The sequence below is a fragment of the Achroia grisella genome, unplaced genomic scaffold (assembly GCF_030625045.1).
Source record: "Achroia grisella isolate CSIRO2021 unplaced genomic scaffold, CSIRO_AGI_Agris_v1 utg1245, whole genome shotgun sequence".
Lineage (NCBI taxonomy): Eukaryota > Metazoa > Arthropoda > Insecta > Lepidoptera > Pyralidae > Achroia > Achroia grisella.
In genome coordinates this window covers 749,593-766,671 of record NW_026712606.1, presented here as the reverse complement: position 1 = coordinate 766,671, position 17,079 = coordinate 749,593, and the positions used below count along the sequence as shown (strand labels likewise).

The 17,079-nt window shown below is 30.1% G+C and overlaps 1 protein-coding gene across 3 annotated transcripts in view; it reads right to left on the bottom strand.

The window, feature by feature from the left end:
* LOC131854734 (eye-specific diacylglycerol kinase-like) overlaps positions 1 to 12,667 on the bottom strand; it is a 71,942-nt gene extending 59,275 nt beyond the window's left edge. For all 3 annotated transcript variants that reach the window (XR_009358073.1, XM_059205872.1, XM_059205875.1), the window contains exon 1: positions 12,368 to 12,667. Coding sequence is in view for 2 of the 3 variants with exons in the window: in XM_059205872.1 (XP_059061855.1) it covers positions 12,368 to 12,573 (206 nt within the window). In the remaining variant the exon portion in view is untranslated. The remainder of the gene's footprint in view (positions 1 to 12,367) is intronic.
* Between the last annotated feature and the right edge of the window lie 4,412 nt (positions 12,668 to 17,079).

The window sequence follows — 17,079 nt, the reverse complement described above, 5'->3', positions numbered from 1 at the left end:
GTATAACGTTTTCGTAATTGCTATGTTGGTACTTTTACACTAATATCTTGGAAATTAACTAAGGCAACATAGCTTTATATCTAACTTGTTATTCAAAAATCTTTTAGATATATGTAAATATTAGGTGTATTTTTTTAAATAATTGCTAATTTGACAGATTATCTATATGTTACGTCTTGGACTACTTCACCAAGTACATGTTGGTCATATTTGTTCTAACTAATATTTTGAAATGCGAAAATAGGAACAATCATGACCGAGGTTACAGAGTAAAATATCGTTAATATATAGTATGAATTTTCTTATTCATACGCGGCCTAAGTAATGTTAAGGCAAAAATATTTTTGTAATCGACCGATTTTTAAAAGTATGGAAGTAATTAAGATGGACTGAGAATCGAACTTACAACTCGCTTCCTGAATTAAAATACTTAACAAGCATCTCATTCTAACTTATATATATTCATAACTTTTATGTAAAAAATGCGTCCTTAAAATATCTGTTGTAATAAAACAACTTTGAAAATACTATAAAATATGTTAGGGTCTATGATATTTAACTTTCATAGACCCTAACATATTTTATAACGAAACGAAAGTAATATGTTGCAACACGTACTACTATACAGACTTGTGTTCACGGATGTATCTAAATAAAAAGAAACTTACGACTATTCTGTCGCCTCTAAGTAAAATGTAGTGTTTCTAGTCTTACCTGAAACAAAAAGCAAAGACGATTAATATATATAGTTAATTACTTTCCTTACGAATGAATTTAACCAATCTAAAAGAAGTGGTTTTACTTATGTTAATGAAATGAAAATAGTTTTGACGTAAATAAGAGCGGTAGTAAGCATTTTTGTATTCTATTTTATTTTATTCCGTGAAAAAGTAACGCATAATTTGTATTTTGATCTGATGGAATTCTTCTTTTCCTTAAGAGTATTATATCGAATACGATTCATGTATGTACATACTATAACGTTATATACTTATAAGCGTTGCCATATTTAGTACAGTTCGTAGTGGTATTCAGGATTGGAATTTTCCATTCTGTTTACTTTGTATTTTTTTCTAACAGTAGGAGTATGTGTGGTATGAGTCTTATCTGTGGTAGAAATAAAACTGATTAAGACATGTGGGATGTGCACTGATAGAGTAGGATACCGCTCTACAGCTATGTATGTATAAATATTTACGAGTAACTTGGATATTATTAATAATATTTACCACATACTCATTCTACTGATACATTATAATAATTTACTCTCCTTATGCATTTTTATTGGGGATTTTGGGCTATTGTCAGGTGAGATTAAGATTAGATTAGATTAGATCTATTGTGCTCGCCCGTTTTTTAAGTTCGCTACCTAGACTCGTGAGGGACAAGAAATGAAGGATAGTCTTAGAAGTGATGGTTATTAATTTAATGGAAAATATACACTCTATACTGTGGAGCAGTATAGAGTGTATATTTTCCAATGGAGATATTTCATTTAGGTATGAGTGGGCTACAACTTCATAGGATGTGTAGTGGTGTTTCCTCATATACTTAGAAGAAGATAGGAAGGAACCAGCTCCTCTTATCCTTATTCATAATAATACTATAAGTTAGAAAATATATGCCTGTCCGTCTTCCCATTTGTTACATTTTTCCGACAAAAATGACGACGAAATTTGATTAGAAGATAAATTGTATAACAATAACGGATATAGATAATAGACTTCGTTAGTTTTTTTTTAAGATAAAAAATATTTTATGTTAAAAAAAACTAACGAAGTCACGAGAAATTGATAAAGGTCAAAGAAAGTAGTACTTAGTAAAGGATTTTACAATCGCCGTGCTGGCAGATCCCATTGGGTATACTTGGACTAAAACCCTACTTTATATTGCACTTTACGACCTTACTGTCTGTGGCACTGGTGCAGCTCTTTAATAGCTTTTTATTTTTAGGACAATAATGGTTTAAAGAGATATTCTTGTTCTGTTATCATGTGGTAAAATATTTAATAGATATTTTTATAACATTTATAATATTAGGTCCTACTCTGCGGGATATCTTCCGCAAATATATCGTATATAGTGTATTTTAAAATAGTAAATTAACATACATGTATTTTAAAATAGTAAATTAACATACATGAAGCGAAATTTAAACATTTTATAGCGTACGTACTGTACATTATGAGTATAATGCCTTCACAATGTAGAGTTGTGTTCATATATGTGGTAAATATTGCACAACAAACAAGCCGACATCTGTGATTATTGAGTATATATTACAATATGTAGTTTTATCATCATTAGATAGTACAAAATGAAGCCGCTATCACTATCTGTCCCTATATATGCTTAAATCTTTAAAACTACGCAACGGATTTTGAAGTGGTTCTTTATTAGATAGAGTGATTCAAGGGGAAGGTTTATATAAATATAATACATGTTCAACCATACAAAGCCGGGGCGAGTAGCTTTTTTTTATAAACAATGATTGGAAAAGTTCTCTTATGTGTTTTAATATACATATCCTCAATAACATTCAGAAACGAGTCAATAGTGCACTACTGAACTATTTTCCAGTTAATCTATTTGTCCCAGTGTTTACTGTATAAACTCAAAAATTATTTATTTCTATAGGCCATTTTCAATCAATTATGCAAGCCATAATTTTTATCACTAACCTTACCGCCAATTTTGTCAAGCTATTTCACTTGAGAAGAACTAGAAAAAAACTGAACTTGTATTTTTTAATTATACCGAAATTGGGTAATATAGTACATTACCTTATGATTAAACTTCCTAAATTTATGTATTTAAGTACATGGCACATACTCATATGTGAAGCCTATAACTCAAAACAGTTACGAAACGGTTAAGTATGGAAAGATCAAACAAGATTGGAGAAGAATAAACAAAAAGTTTCAGTAAGTATAACACAGGCCGCTTGATTGTATCTTATAGTCTCCTGTTAGATATAGTTATTGTTTATTCCAAATATCATATCTTTAAGGAATAACTGTGTCAATTTTTTTATTATAAACCTGGAAAATTTTAAAATTAGATAACGCAAGTTCTATTTATTTATCTTATTCATTTGTAAAGAAGGCCAATTTTTGATCTACAATTTTTAAAATTAGCAAATTTATGTTTTCTTTTCATATAATTCACATCATTTTAACATGCTGATATGGAGAAACGAATATTTTAAAAGAATTTTCTAAAAGTGTAGCACTAAAGTGTGTTGAAGTTGGTCTGAATTTGAGAACTTTATATAATATCGTAAATATCGAAAGAGCTCATTGAAGTACCGCCCGTTGATATAATTTAAAGTTGTATTCACATAATTTACTAAATAATGTTATTACTTCTCTGATTTAACTATATTGTAAAATATTAATAAGATCAGTACTATATAGCAATTTATTTAGTTCTAAATTAGTATTTAGTTATTCCCAAGAAAAAGTACGTAGTTCACTTATATGGTAGTAGTAGTTATATATAGTATAGTAGTTATAATATTATAGTATAGTAGTAGCGTGTATTTTTTTTGTATATCATTTCATGTCTTCGCCAATTCTCAACTGATATAGGTAATAGCATTTGCATCTGATTGTACAGCCTGTATAGGCGTGTCTTCTTGTATCATATACTAATTTTATCGAAATTGAAATTGGCTTTTAAAGTATCTTCCAAAAAGAGGTGATTCTCTCAATTCTTGTATGTTTATAACAATTTGTGTATGTTTATGTTCAGGAACTGGTTATTCGTAAATTATTTTTGCAAATAATTGCCTTTAAACCCTGATGAAACTATAGTAGATAAATTATGACAGGATTGGTAAATGTAGGTATATGTATAATCAGCAGATTACTAGTTATTTTTATTTGGAACCCAATTAATGATAGGTACTTGTTATGGCACAAAAATTTCCTCTTAAATTATTCGTATTGTGTTATTTGCTGTAATCCAATTAACTGAGCAAAATAACCCCTAGAGAGGCATCAGTCTGTTATGAACATATACAACATGCTACTTACCTACTTAGGTTATTATAGTAAGAGGAATTTTGTTAAGAGTCGTCTGCGTGGATAGGTATCCAGATGCACAGGTGTCATATTTATTTCAGCCGCCAAGCAACTTCCATTTTAGGCTGTCTTTCACTTGAAAGATAAAGCCGTGAAACTACAAGATAAGACGCAATGATATCATAGTCCTCCGGAAAAGCAACACATGATTGATGACAATGTGATGTTTGAGGTGCTGTTCATGTACACAGGTGAGAGTTGCCGAATACAATCAGATGGAACCTCAGCTTGATTATCAAGTTAGTTAATTATATATTTTCTTACGTCTATAGCGTAGTGTAAGACTTAAACATCTAAAGCATAAAAATAAATAGAATATTTAGTAATAAGTAAATGACCGTAATTAAATAATTCATAAAAAAAACTCAATTTAATTTACTAATAATTCTAATTCCGTTGCATTTTTTTAGCATCCTACATATACAGTTGTGTAAATACTGATTTCCTTATAATGGAAATCCCAATTTCTTTTGTAAAACAGTTTTATGTAAATGTTTATGAGGACGTATATAACTTTATACGAGGATACAACTGTAAACACAAATAAACTAAATATACCGCCTATAAAATATCTAATATCTTGTAAAAATTAATGTATTGTCAATATTGTATATTTTTGCGACTTTTTTACTACTTAGTAATCTCTACTTATTTAATAACTAGATGGCACTGTGTACCTTGTGTACAGTAAATAATTATATAAATTATTTATTTATAATTCAGGCGTACAATTTTTTAATCAGAGTTGAATCTCCTAGATTAATATATGTTATATAGTTACTAGGCCTATTAAAGAGTTTTAGAAACCTGGTAAAATGCTTTTCGAGGATATAAATTAAATATCCTTATAATTCTAATCTCTGATCTCGAACATATTATTTGATATATTCACTTAGAAACAAATATATTTGTTATTAATATTAAGGATCTTCCAATTCAATTGGCATGTACATTAGAGTATTATATTGGTAGAACAAATAATTTTGTTTAAATGGTGTCATTTCAGTTGACTGAGCGTTTGTTGCGGTCTGCGTGTTACTAGAAGGAATCTACAATCAATTAAAGCAATTAATTTAATTAATTTTAGTACACAAATTAGACATTTCATGTAATCACAATATATATAACAAAGGCTTTGTGGTTGTTATTTATTCTGAATGATATTATATGAAACAAATTAAAGTACCTATTTATTAAGTAATAAATATGAATTGTGACTAAAATATATATATTCTAAAAACATCCCTTAAGAATATCACTTAAATAAACTCTTAAGTCTAATTTATTTTGGGTTACAGGAAAAATATTAAATAACATAATTTAAAAGCATAGAGCGGAAGGTCGCTGTCGCAATTAATTTTGTTGAGTTAATTATGTATTTTTTAACGTGCTTTATGTCATTTTATACGGGAAAGTTAGGGTGGTTATTACCTTACTTCAGGTTAATCTTGTGGTTGGAGTTTCTATTACACTATCTGACAGTTCTCTGTACTAAGATTATAGCAACGTTGTTAATTGATGTCGTACTGCAACTCTGTCTGAAACTGACGGAAACCGCAAGCCTTTGAGTCTAAGTGATAGCTTGCAATCTGACAACGTGGCGAGACTTGAACAGACTATTCGGTTCTTTTATATTTACAAACACTCCACTGAAGAAAAATTTTTACTACTAGTAAAATAACAATAAACCCTTATTTCCATTCTCATGTTCCATCTAACACATAAAAAAATCTACCTATCTATACTCGTACTGTCTCGTACCTATCAAGAACTCTATATTAGGACTTGTTCTGTTTTTGTATTTAAATGCCTAAATGGTATTTTCAGCTTTTAAATCTGGAGCATTATTACAATATTCATACATCGGTAGTGAAATCTGTTACTGGCTTAACAGAAGCCCGATCTAAAAACCCGTTCGTTTAATACATAAAATAAAAATTATGTTTATTTATATAAATAATATTTTATGAAACTTCAATTCGTAGATATATGAAATCCATTATAGAAATGACTTTTTATTGGTTTTAAAATCTGTCTGAAATCTGAAATTAGGTCTGTTATTTTACGATATATCAGATATACCTACAATGTATGCGATAATATAGAGAGCGAATTTCTTGTAAAACAAACAAAATTTTAATTTTAAATTTGATTATGACTTGCTTTTTTATGTTGTTCATGGAAAAAAAATTAAATTATTGTGGATAAAGAGAATTAAACTATATAGATGTCACTTGGAATAAATCACAGAGACTTGTTCTGAGTAACTGGAAAATCAACGCATAGGCCTAAAACACAATATGATTTCCTTTCATGGTATACCTAGCTATTCAATAAAAAATTCAAGAAATTATTCGGAATAAGAGACAACGTGTCCAACCAGACAGCCGCAGTAGACATCTAGCTGCCTGATAAAGCTGCGGATTTCTTTAACTGTCTACATAAGAAATTATGTTCCCCTCATTCTAATAATATACTTTTTAAATTGTTCCCAAGACACTCAGTTTGTAGTACGTAAAGAGCGGAAAACTTTATTCACCAAGTATTCTTGGTCCCGAGATCAAGAATACTTGGTAATTTATAACAGTATTATATGGTTAAAGTATTTATATAAAGGTAAGTATTAGGACCATTAATACTACCATTTGGGACTATTTAAAATAAAAATGTCTACTTTTTAAAAATAGAACTATTACTTACTTATATATTTATAGCAGAAAAGGATTTTTAGCTTAGTTTTTGTTGGACAATCTAGTGGTGGTAGATGTAGCACAAGCTACGGACACTTAGTGACTTCACTATACTCCAATCAGCTTGTGACCATCGATAGTGCAACTTAATTGAAAGTGATAAAAACCTTTTTAATACAAAATTTTATGTTAAGACAAAATCAGTAATATTAATAAACTTAGATATTTATAACTTTTTATACTGTACTGTACAAAACTTGAATAGTAACTATAATTCTTAACAGTTTTAGAATGTGAAACAAATTCTGTTTGGTATACAAACTTCTAATAATGTATGTAATAATTTCCCTAAACCAAGAAATAGTTACATAAAGTTAATGTGAAACTGATATAGCGCAAGCTTTTAATCTATAATAAATTACTCATGATTTCACAGTATAATAGAATAGCGACCCGTCCTAACCTACTCCGAGTCGAATACAATATATGTATGTACATACATAATTATACAGAGACTATGTCCATCTGGAATATTATTCCTTCCAAATGGTGTAAAACTATTTCATAACCAATATATCGACTTCATAGGAAAAAAAGATTGTCAGGTGGCACCTTTGTATACGTATTCTGCTAGACCGCGTAGAGCAAACGATAAATTGCGGATTGTTACTGAGATACAGGTTTTCGACGAATGCATTCGGGTCAGTATCTCTTCCGACCCTCAGTAGACTTACATGTGTAGTTATCGATATTTCTACGAATTTAGGTGTCACGAGTGCCTTTGTAGTCAAAATTCGTATGATTTCAGTAGTTGAATACGCCGCACTAATTGGCGGTTTAGTACAATTTGCAGTCCTCTGTGTATCGTTTATTGCGGACCAACATTTGATATTCCCTTTACAGTGAGTTCACATTGAGCTTTTCATGCAGGTAATTAAGAGTTAATACTTTAATGCGTTCATAATATTTTACTGGAAATCTACAATTTCGTTAAAATATAGGCATATTTCGTAATGCTGTTCAGATGGATTATGCATATGTTATTGACTGATAATGTAGCCATTTGTAAATGAATGAATATTTTGAATTTATCATTAGAGTTCATACAATGTAAATAAACAATGTTAGAAAAATAGAAATACAGCTACGATTGGCTTTGATTGATTTTTGTGACTAGTAGCTATACATTTTCATATACAGTATTTAGAAGCTCATTATTTACTTTAATATTACATATGATCTCAGGATTTTTTGTTTTATCCGTTATACAATATCCTTTTTAATAACTCTTTATGTAATTGAGAGGCTTTACACCCTTGTTAGAACCGTACTTATTATATTATGATTGAAGTGTGTTTTTTCTATGGGATAAAATATAACGAAATAAAAAATGTAGTCAAATATGTAAGTAATTACATATTTGACTACATTTTTTATTTAATAAAATGAAAGTGACATAAATGAGCCTTTGTAAATAGAATTGATTTCGAATTCGGTATATTATCACTGTCTATTGAAAGTGAAGGATATGTCGTGATAAGAATCAATTATTTCTACTTCAATAGAAGGCAATAATCATTTGTTGCCATTAGATTGGTATGTCGCTATCGATTCATATTAATTTTGTCAAGAATCGGATTGGTAGGTAAATTAGTTCTTTTTGTGGAACAAATTTATTTTTAAAATATATCAGAAAGAGACTGAAATAAAAAATTGAATTAAATTGTATTAGAAAGAAACGTCTTTAGGTATGCATTTGATACAAAAATAGCAGGAGGAAACCCTGAGCCGATTTTTTAAACGAACCTCCAATCAATTAATTGATAACACCCGACGATAGATTGAATTGCTATTGCGGTCGGACGTCCAACTAATTGATTCTGTCAATTGACGTATCTGTTCTTATTTTGATTGTGGACAATAAACCGTTTAAAGTAATTGTTTCTGATCTGGTATTGTGTATATATAACTACGCTAAATCACTGAAATTGAATACTTGTTAAATGTTATTAGCTTGATAGTAAATAGGTTAACAACATAATAGTATATGTGTTTTGTCAAATCTAGTACGTATTTTCCAGTAATATTTTTTTTTTAATTGTATAATCACTTACTTTTACATTTCATGTATTGAATCTATTTGATTTGTTAATGAAATATTTTTACATATTACTAATACAATAATTTCAATAACATAGTATTGAAAATTAAGTAAAATAATATTTCTATTTTCAGCTAGAATAATACTAGTAAAAAGTAAATAGGTACTATATCTATCGGTACCGGTAGGTATGCCTATATGCCTGTATCTGGGAATGTATGCATATGTGTGTGTAAGAAATACAGAAAAGTACTCTATTTATGATTCAGTTATTAATGACAATTATGATTTAGGTGGATAATAAAATCACAAATTCATTAAATAGGGTTCGTTTCAGTTTTATTCAATGTTATACACTACATCGTGTGGTCATGTTATTATATATAGTATATAAACTGAATGGATTGATCTTTATCATATTTTGTTTTAAATCAATAGTTAGAACTATTTTACCACAAAATTACGACGTGGTAGAGCAACACCAATTAAGTACAGGTAGCTGAAGTTTCTATTCAGGATGTTTCCTGTTAATGAATAGCCCGGAAACCAAGAGCGTCTGCTTCTTATTAGTACTTACTTGTGTTAAAAATTATTTAGTTAACTTGCTCTATGACCTAAAGGTTATGAGTTATGTTTGCCGCGTGATAGAATTAGAAATGAAAAGTCCAGAGAACGAAGTTTATATACTTGCTAACGAATTATATTCTATTTACAACACAATTATTAATAAATTAGCAGTTTATTCGTAATACTCGCGATTTCTGTATTTTTCTGATAAAAGATATCTATGTTTGTCAATCATAATGTTAAATTTCATTAATTTCTGCTATTTATTTGCCAAAAGATAATAAACAGACAGGCTGTTATAAATGTGAGCGTATGAATATAAATTCGATAATAACTCTATACTTGTGTTATTATTACAGATAAAAGTATTAAAATAAATGCATACATTAAAATAAATACGTGTATCTGCAGGTTCAAGCTAATGTTAAGTATTCTTTGTTAAAACATTGCCTTTTTAGTTTACACAGGAGTAAAATGTAAGTTCTTATTTCTAATTCTTTAAAAATGTGGAGTGCTAATGTAGAGTAGGAATAAATTGTAAATCCATTAGTTTGTACGTTTCTACTGAATGTAGAAAGGGTGAAAAAGATACTTTTTATTTTAAAGTTTGTTTTCAATTGTTTTTTTAGATTAATACAGATCTTGGTTAGAAATCAATTTAATAAAGCAATCTTTCAATTATTAAGATAACAATTAATGTCTACTCGAAGCCTATGCGCTATAATATATTTAGGTTTAGAATTCCCTTAGAACAAATTTTTCATGCGTACTCGTAACTTTGAAGCTGTAAAATCGGGAATATTTAGTTATCCAGTAATTTGGAGTAGTCAAATGTATTGATTGCGAGGTTAGGACAGATTCTATTAGATTAGGAGGATGTTTTGGATTCTCATACAGCAAACTACATATCAGATAATATTATTAGTGGACTTACTTCAGCTAACCTAAACTACGAGTAATTACAAATAAAATGTCCATGAAGGTTTAGCATACCATGTTACTTTTAATGGTCGTGGGTACGATACGCACCTAAACATGTTTATATGTAATTGATTGTATTGCTTTGGGTGATTTTAAGTATATATCTGTAAAAAAATTAGGTCGTTGTTCTTTTGTCATATAATTTAAAATCGCTATAAAATAGGGGTTGTTAGAAAGGTGAAAATTTAGGGTTGTATTTACTTTTAATACATAATAAAAAATATTGATAAAAACTTTGTCCAATAAATAAAAATAAATGTTAGGGATGGACAATCCTCATGACTTAGGTATATGAAAAATAGATAGTAGCTGATTCTGTAACCTACTTAATATGTATATAAGTGATTTGTTTTGTGTGAACTGAATTATAATGAAATATGAATAATATTTAATTTAGGGATTTTACCGTAATACAGTATAAGTACTTAACTTAATATCTAGAAATAAGGCTGCTTTGGTCTCTTTAATTGTCAAAGTTCCACAAGATAACATAATCTGCACGCTTCGTAGAAGGACTTATATTAAATAGGAGTTTTAATTATGTTCCTGTTTCCGCTGTAATTGCTTTGCGACTACTGATAATTAATACTGTCAATCAGACCGCTGTTTAATACATTACGAGTATGTTTTATCTCGCATTTCAACCAAAATAAGTAGTAGGCACATGTTATAAGGATATTATAATTGCGACACGTGTTTACTTAAACAATTCAATTATATATTAATACTTTTTACTCGCGATTTCATCCGTAAGAATATACGGAATATATTAATTGAGTATAATGGAAGTAGCATATATATTAGCATTAACATTTCACTTTATAAATCGTTTTGCCATTGTAAACGAAAATGAATTACCGAATGTATATTAACGCATCGCTTCAGAACCGTTTCACCTATTTTATAATTTTTTTTTTATTATGTGTTTGTATAACTCAGAATAAAAGAAAATCGTATTGAAAGTATTTGGTTTTAAACTATATTTGGATTATTATATTGTATTAACTGGCACATGATTTTTCTTTCTTCATTAGCCATGCTTATTTACTATAAAAACGTAATAAATATACAAATGTTACGTCAAAAGTAAATTAACAATAGCAGTTATGACGTTTGTTTCTATTGTGTTGAACTTAGTATTTGTGTGTGTGTGTTATATTTGTGCGTGTGTGCTATACCTGTTGCAGGCATACAACGTGCCGCGGACATGTCCGGAATGTTAAATGGCTTGCTGTCTACCGGATGCCGTTCCCCATACGTACATACATATATTGCAGGTCTAACGTCAGACTAACATTATTTAATCGATAACGCACGATAGTCAACCACCTTTAGATCTCGTAGAGATGATAACCAATTGACTATTCCCACAATAATGTTAATTACAGCGAGAATGGAATTAAGATTTGATGACTACATAAGAATAAAATTAATTTAGTTAGGTATAGGTAATACTGTGATTGTGAAATTGTTTACTTTTTATTTCTTGTGTACTTTTGCGGCGCTATCGTTCCTTTGTTACAGGTGGTATTTTAGATAAGAAGATAAGTTTTAATAACTTTTTATGGCTATTGGATCATGGTAGTATTCCACTTTTTGTATGCTTTTATTAAGATAACATAGGTATATCCTTTCATACAGTGGATATTCATGTCGATTTTTATTTACATTTGTTCAGCCGTATAAGTTAACAAGCAATAAATACTAATTCAAATTTATAATATTGATGTAGATATCTTATAATATTAAAGTAGTTAAAACTAACTTAAAATGTATCGTTATATTTTGTCGCTTTGGTCATTGATTGACCCAAATCCTCTAACAATAACGTTTAGCCGCCTTTGCTGACCCAATAGTTGGAACTGCAGTCCCACAGATATAACTTTTAAAATTAGCTTCGCTAAATTTATAATAATATAGGATGGTAGGTAAGTAAAACAGACCTTATGACTCTAAAGCCAATTTTAGATTTCCTCTTAATTCTTATGGCGTGTCGTCTTCTGGCCAGGGCGGCGACGCCTGCGAGTATAGCTCCTTCAGTTTCACGGTCGCTGGCGTCCTCGCCGCTGGACTGGTGCTGGAGGAGAGAGCAGCTAGGAAAGGACACGGGCTTCGAAGTTCCCGCGGCTCCCCTCCCCCAGGACAGCATGGAACACCGCAGAGACCTGAGCGTCTCCGTTGTACAGCCGCTGTCACTACGTCACCATGCAACAACATATCGGCGCACCGACAGTACAACAAACTCTGCGCGACACTACAACCACGCGCACTGTATACAACAACTTTGCTCTTAGCGACACCTAATTTACACTTAATCATTAATCACCTTTATTAAGTGTTGATCGGAGGCACGTGGTTAACTTTATTATAAATATGTGATGACAGTAAGAATGCGCGCGCACGGTTCCCCCGGCATTATCACTGAACAAACAAAGGTATCTATGCGCACACATACTTTGAATATTCCTATTATATGGTGATATCATTAGTTTCATACATACTCAATTTTAGTACCGTTTTGTTCTCTAATGCACTGCGATGTATGATTCATATCGGTAGGTAGAGGATAAGTTGGATATTAATATTATATTCCAAATTTATGTATATTGAAATTAAAACTATATACATATTATTATATAACTAGTATTTACATAACCTAATTGTACAACTAAGAACCTAAAATAAAAAGCTTAAAAAAAATATATAATATGATGAATTTAATAATTTAATCTACCTAGGTATACACATTGTTATTGTTAACTTATTTGTATTTAATTCTATAAATAAATTATATATTAATTATGTCAAAACATATGTAAGACATGTATCACTTATTAGTTATTACAGTTTTAAATCGTCACTTTGCCGACCTATGTAGACAATTTGTGAATCGTGACCTTGAAACTAAACTCGTTTGTCTTAAAAAATAATTTAAATAAATACTTAGGTATTCCGTTTTATTCAAGTCAATTTGTATTGCATAGGTGTTTTAACATTATGAGAGTGTGTATTCAACTCTTTATGTCAGCTGTGTGATGTTGGGATGTCGTAAAAATACCCTTCGTTTGTATTGTAGGTATAAACGAGGCACTGACATGACATTGGGGCAATAAATATTTAATTTCACCAACACTTAACCTATATCACTTCACGAAAGAGCACAGTGGATTATCTGAATTTTTTCGCATTTTCCCACATTAACGGCACATTTGACATTATTCACATGAGCCCTGTGACCTGTTTATTTAGACGTGTTCGGCAGGGGAAACATACGCGTGAACTAAAGTAGGGACTACCTTTAGATCGCTTGCGCGGGCGCCGCATGCCACCGAGTCTCGCGCGTAGAGCGCCGGCTGGTGCCGCGACATTCGCGCCGAAATAGAAATGCTTCGAGTGACGCTGACGACGCGACGCGACGTGACGCGACGCCTGCACAAAGACACTTGTCACCTTGACAAAGTGTCACCATCGAGCACGTGGACAAATAAAACATTGCTTGCTTGTTACTTTGTTCAGGAATGGAACTGTGTTTTCAATTCAACACCATAAACTGAATAGTCTTCAAATTTAATTTTTTTTTATTATTAATCAAATCATTGCTAACAATGGGTACCAAGTCTTGTAGTCCTCCACACGTTCCCTTTGGAAACAATTATGTGTAATTCCTGTTGAATTTATCCTGTATTTTCCATTCATTCCCTAGCTTACATATACCGTAGGCGCAATTCCATTTACCACCTTTAAAAGAAATTAACTTACATTTTTTTCGGTATTTTCAAATCATATAAATTGTTATCACTATCCAATAGTTAAATTAATTATATGATCACAACAATACATATATATAATATATATAATACTTTAGTTTAAATTATACAACGAACTTAACTAATCATTAATTTATATATAGATATCTAACAAGACAACATTTTAGCCCTAGTTTATATCCTAAATAGGTTCTAAATAAATCTGATCGTAAGAAATATCATAATAATTTTAATTGACGTTTTATATTGATGCTTTTATTACTATTCTATTCTAGCCACCTACAACCTTTTGTCTTTTCTCCTCTACCCAAAGGTTGTCTGGAAGAGATTGCATAAGCGATGAGCCGCCTTTGTACCCTATTACTCTGTTAATTTTGATTCATAAAATTTATCTGGTGCAATAAAGATTATATAAATAAATAAATTGACACAGTCCCACAGAGAATAAAACTATGGGCATTATTTATATGAAACGACGTACCTTAACCACTAATGCAGTGGTCTCTGAATCAATTAGCAGGGATCAAAAGACTTATTGGCTGTTATTATTACGGAATTAACACGAGCGCTGCGTGAGATGATGACGCGGCTCAGATGATATAATAATATGTATACCTAACGATGAAATAATCGCATTAATCTCGTTTGCTTAAATTACAATCACCTATATCTGTAATTTAGAAAGGTTGGTTATAGAAAAGTATGTCGAATAGATGATATTATTTTATTAATAAAATAATATCACTATAACTAATTTGTAAATGTAAATGATGGATAATTTGAAAAGAGAATAGATTTTGTCTAAAATGCCAGCGTTTATAATAAAGGCTCGGCAAATTCAGAGACTGGTCTCTGTTGTCTGAAATATAAATTAAATTAAATTTATAATTATCTATGTGAAGTATGAAGGAATGTTGAGCTTTAAATGATTTAATTGTTTTAAATAGAGTTTAATCGTATGAGAACATATAGAACCCTAGTTTTCTTTTATGTATTATATGAGAATGAAATGATTTGAATCGTCAGAAGTATTTCATAATAATTTTACAGATATGTGAAATTTTTGAACAATTTTCATCACACACACATGGTACACATCACATGTTGCCATTAAATATAACTGAGATGTTATAACATCGGGACTTGTAATTTTATTGCTACATCTCACTTTTTAACAGAAGACAGCTTTTAATAAAATAAAGCAGCAAATTATTTAACAATAGAAATGGATGAGACAGAGATGCAATGAAGATGAATTGGTACAGTTCCACTCTGGTAAAACGTGAGTTGAATAGAGCATTTGATTTTCTCAGGCATTTGTTGAAACAGCTTGTGAAACATTTCAACTGCACCTGCATTGTTGTGCATTCTATGACATGTCTAAAGTGTTTATCCATTCTATACAATATGCAATGGTTTAATTTACAACCTGCTTCTGTAAAAACTTGATACTTATCTTTGTGTAATATTAGTGTATATAATATTACGTAATTATAAACATAAATTTTGTATAGGTAAGTAGGTAGGTAGGTTACTTATACATTAATAATACAATTCAATACAAAAGTCACCTCGTTTATAATAATATAATATTCTTCTACTTCTTTTAGTTTAAATGGCTTCCACCAAATGTAATATAATATAATTTATTAATTATAATAATAAACAAAAAAATAAAAGTTCTGACAGAACTTGGCACCGTCATTATTTCCAATACAATAATAGGTAAATATATATTTAGGTGGGTATTTATATTGAGATTGAAACTAACAGGTCTACACGTCGATCTGTGGCCAAATTTATATAATAATTTAAGGAACGGCGCGTGAGTACCCGCCGCGCGACATTTTGTGTGGCATATGACATGACGCTACGAACGGATGCAAGGGGAAGGTGGGCTGAACTGACTCTCAGATTTGCCGTACATCTGCCAAGTGATAAAGGCTATTTATAGCTTTACAAGTATGCGCGTGACCGACTACTTTAAACACACATCTATTTTCAGCGGTTACAATAAAAAACTATAGAGGTAAACACGGAAGAATAGCTTATTATAAACATTCTTGGCATTGATGGCGATATCCTAATAAATAGAAAAGTATACATACGTGCGATTATATATTATGTAAGTAAATCAACAAATGTATGTACTTTTATAGCTTTTTAATTACATGAGTTCAATAACCTATCATACGTTCGTATAATGATGGTAAGATGTCTACAATCGTATTGTCTGCCTGTAATCGACCCAAGATGAAGAGGTTCAATACCAAACATTAATGTACTCCAGCCATTTTAATTCATTAAATAAAATTTCTATAGAATTTTTCATGTTTTAGACCTTCTGAATAATTGTTTTACCAATGAATTGGAACGTCAGTTATCCGTGTTTTATGAACAACAAATTACTCAGCTAACAAATAGTGATGGATTGGGGTGGTGCTGAACGTTTTTAGATACAAAAATAAGAGGCGGTGAAGCTTGGTACATTTATATTTTATATTATTGTTATTTTATATGTTCAGTGGAATATATTTGACATATATACATATATAGTTATATAAAATAATATGTCAAAATTGTCATAGATCTAATTATGTGTATGACACGATAAAAATCTTTATTTTTAATTCTGAATTAATGATATTACTTTACACTTACACGTAAAATACAGTAAAATTGAGAACTTTTATCTAAAGTTGCTTGGAAATCAAGTAAATATAATGTAAATAGGTTTCCATCAAATTTAATTACTAGTGGCTGGCCCCTGCTTCGCCCATAATGAATATATTGATCTTTGATAATATACCTTTTCTCTTTATTAGACTAAGTTTTTTGGAGACCTGAGTAATATAATATTTTATATGAATATATAAAACTTATGTTTA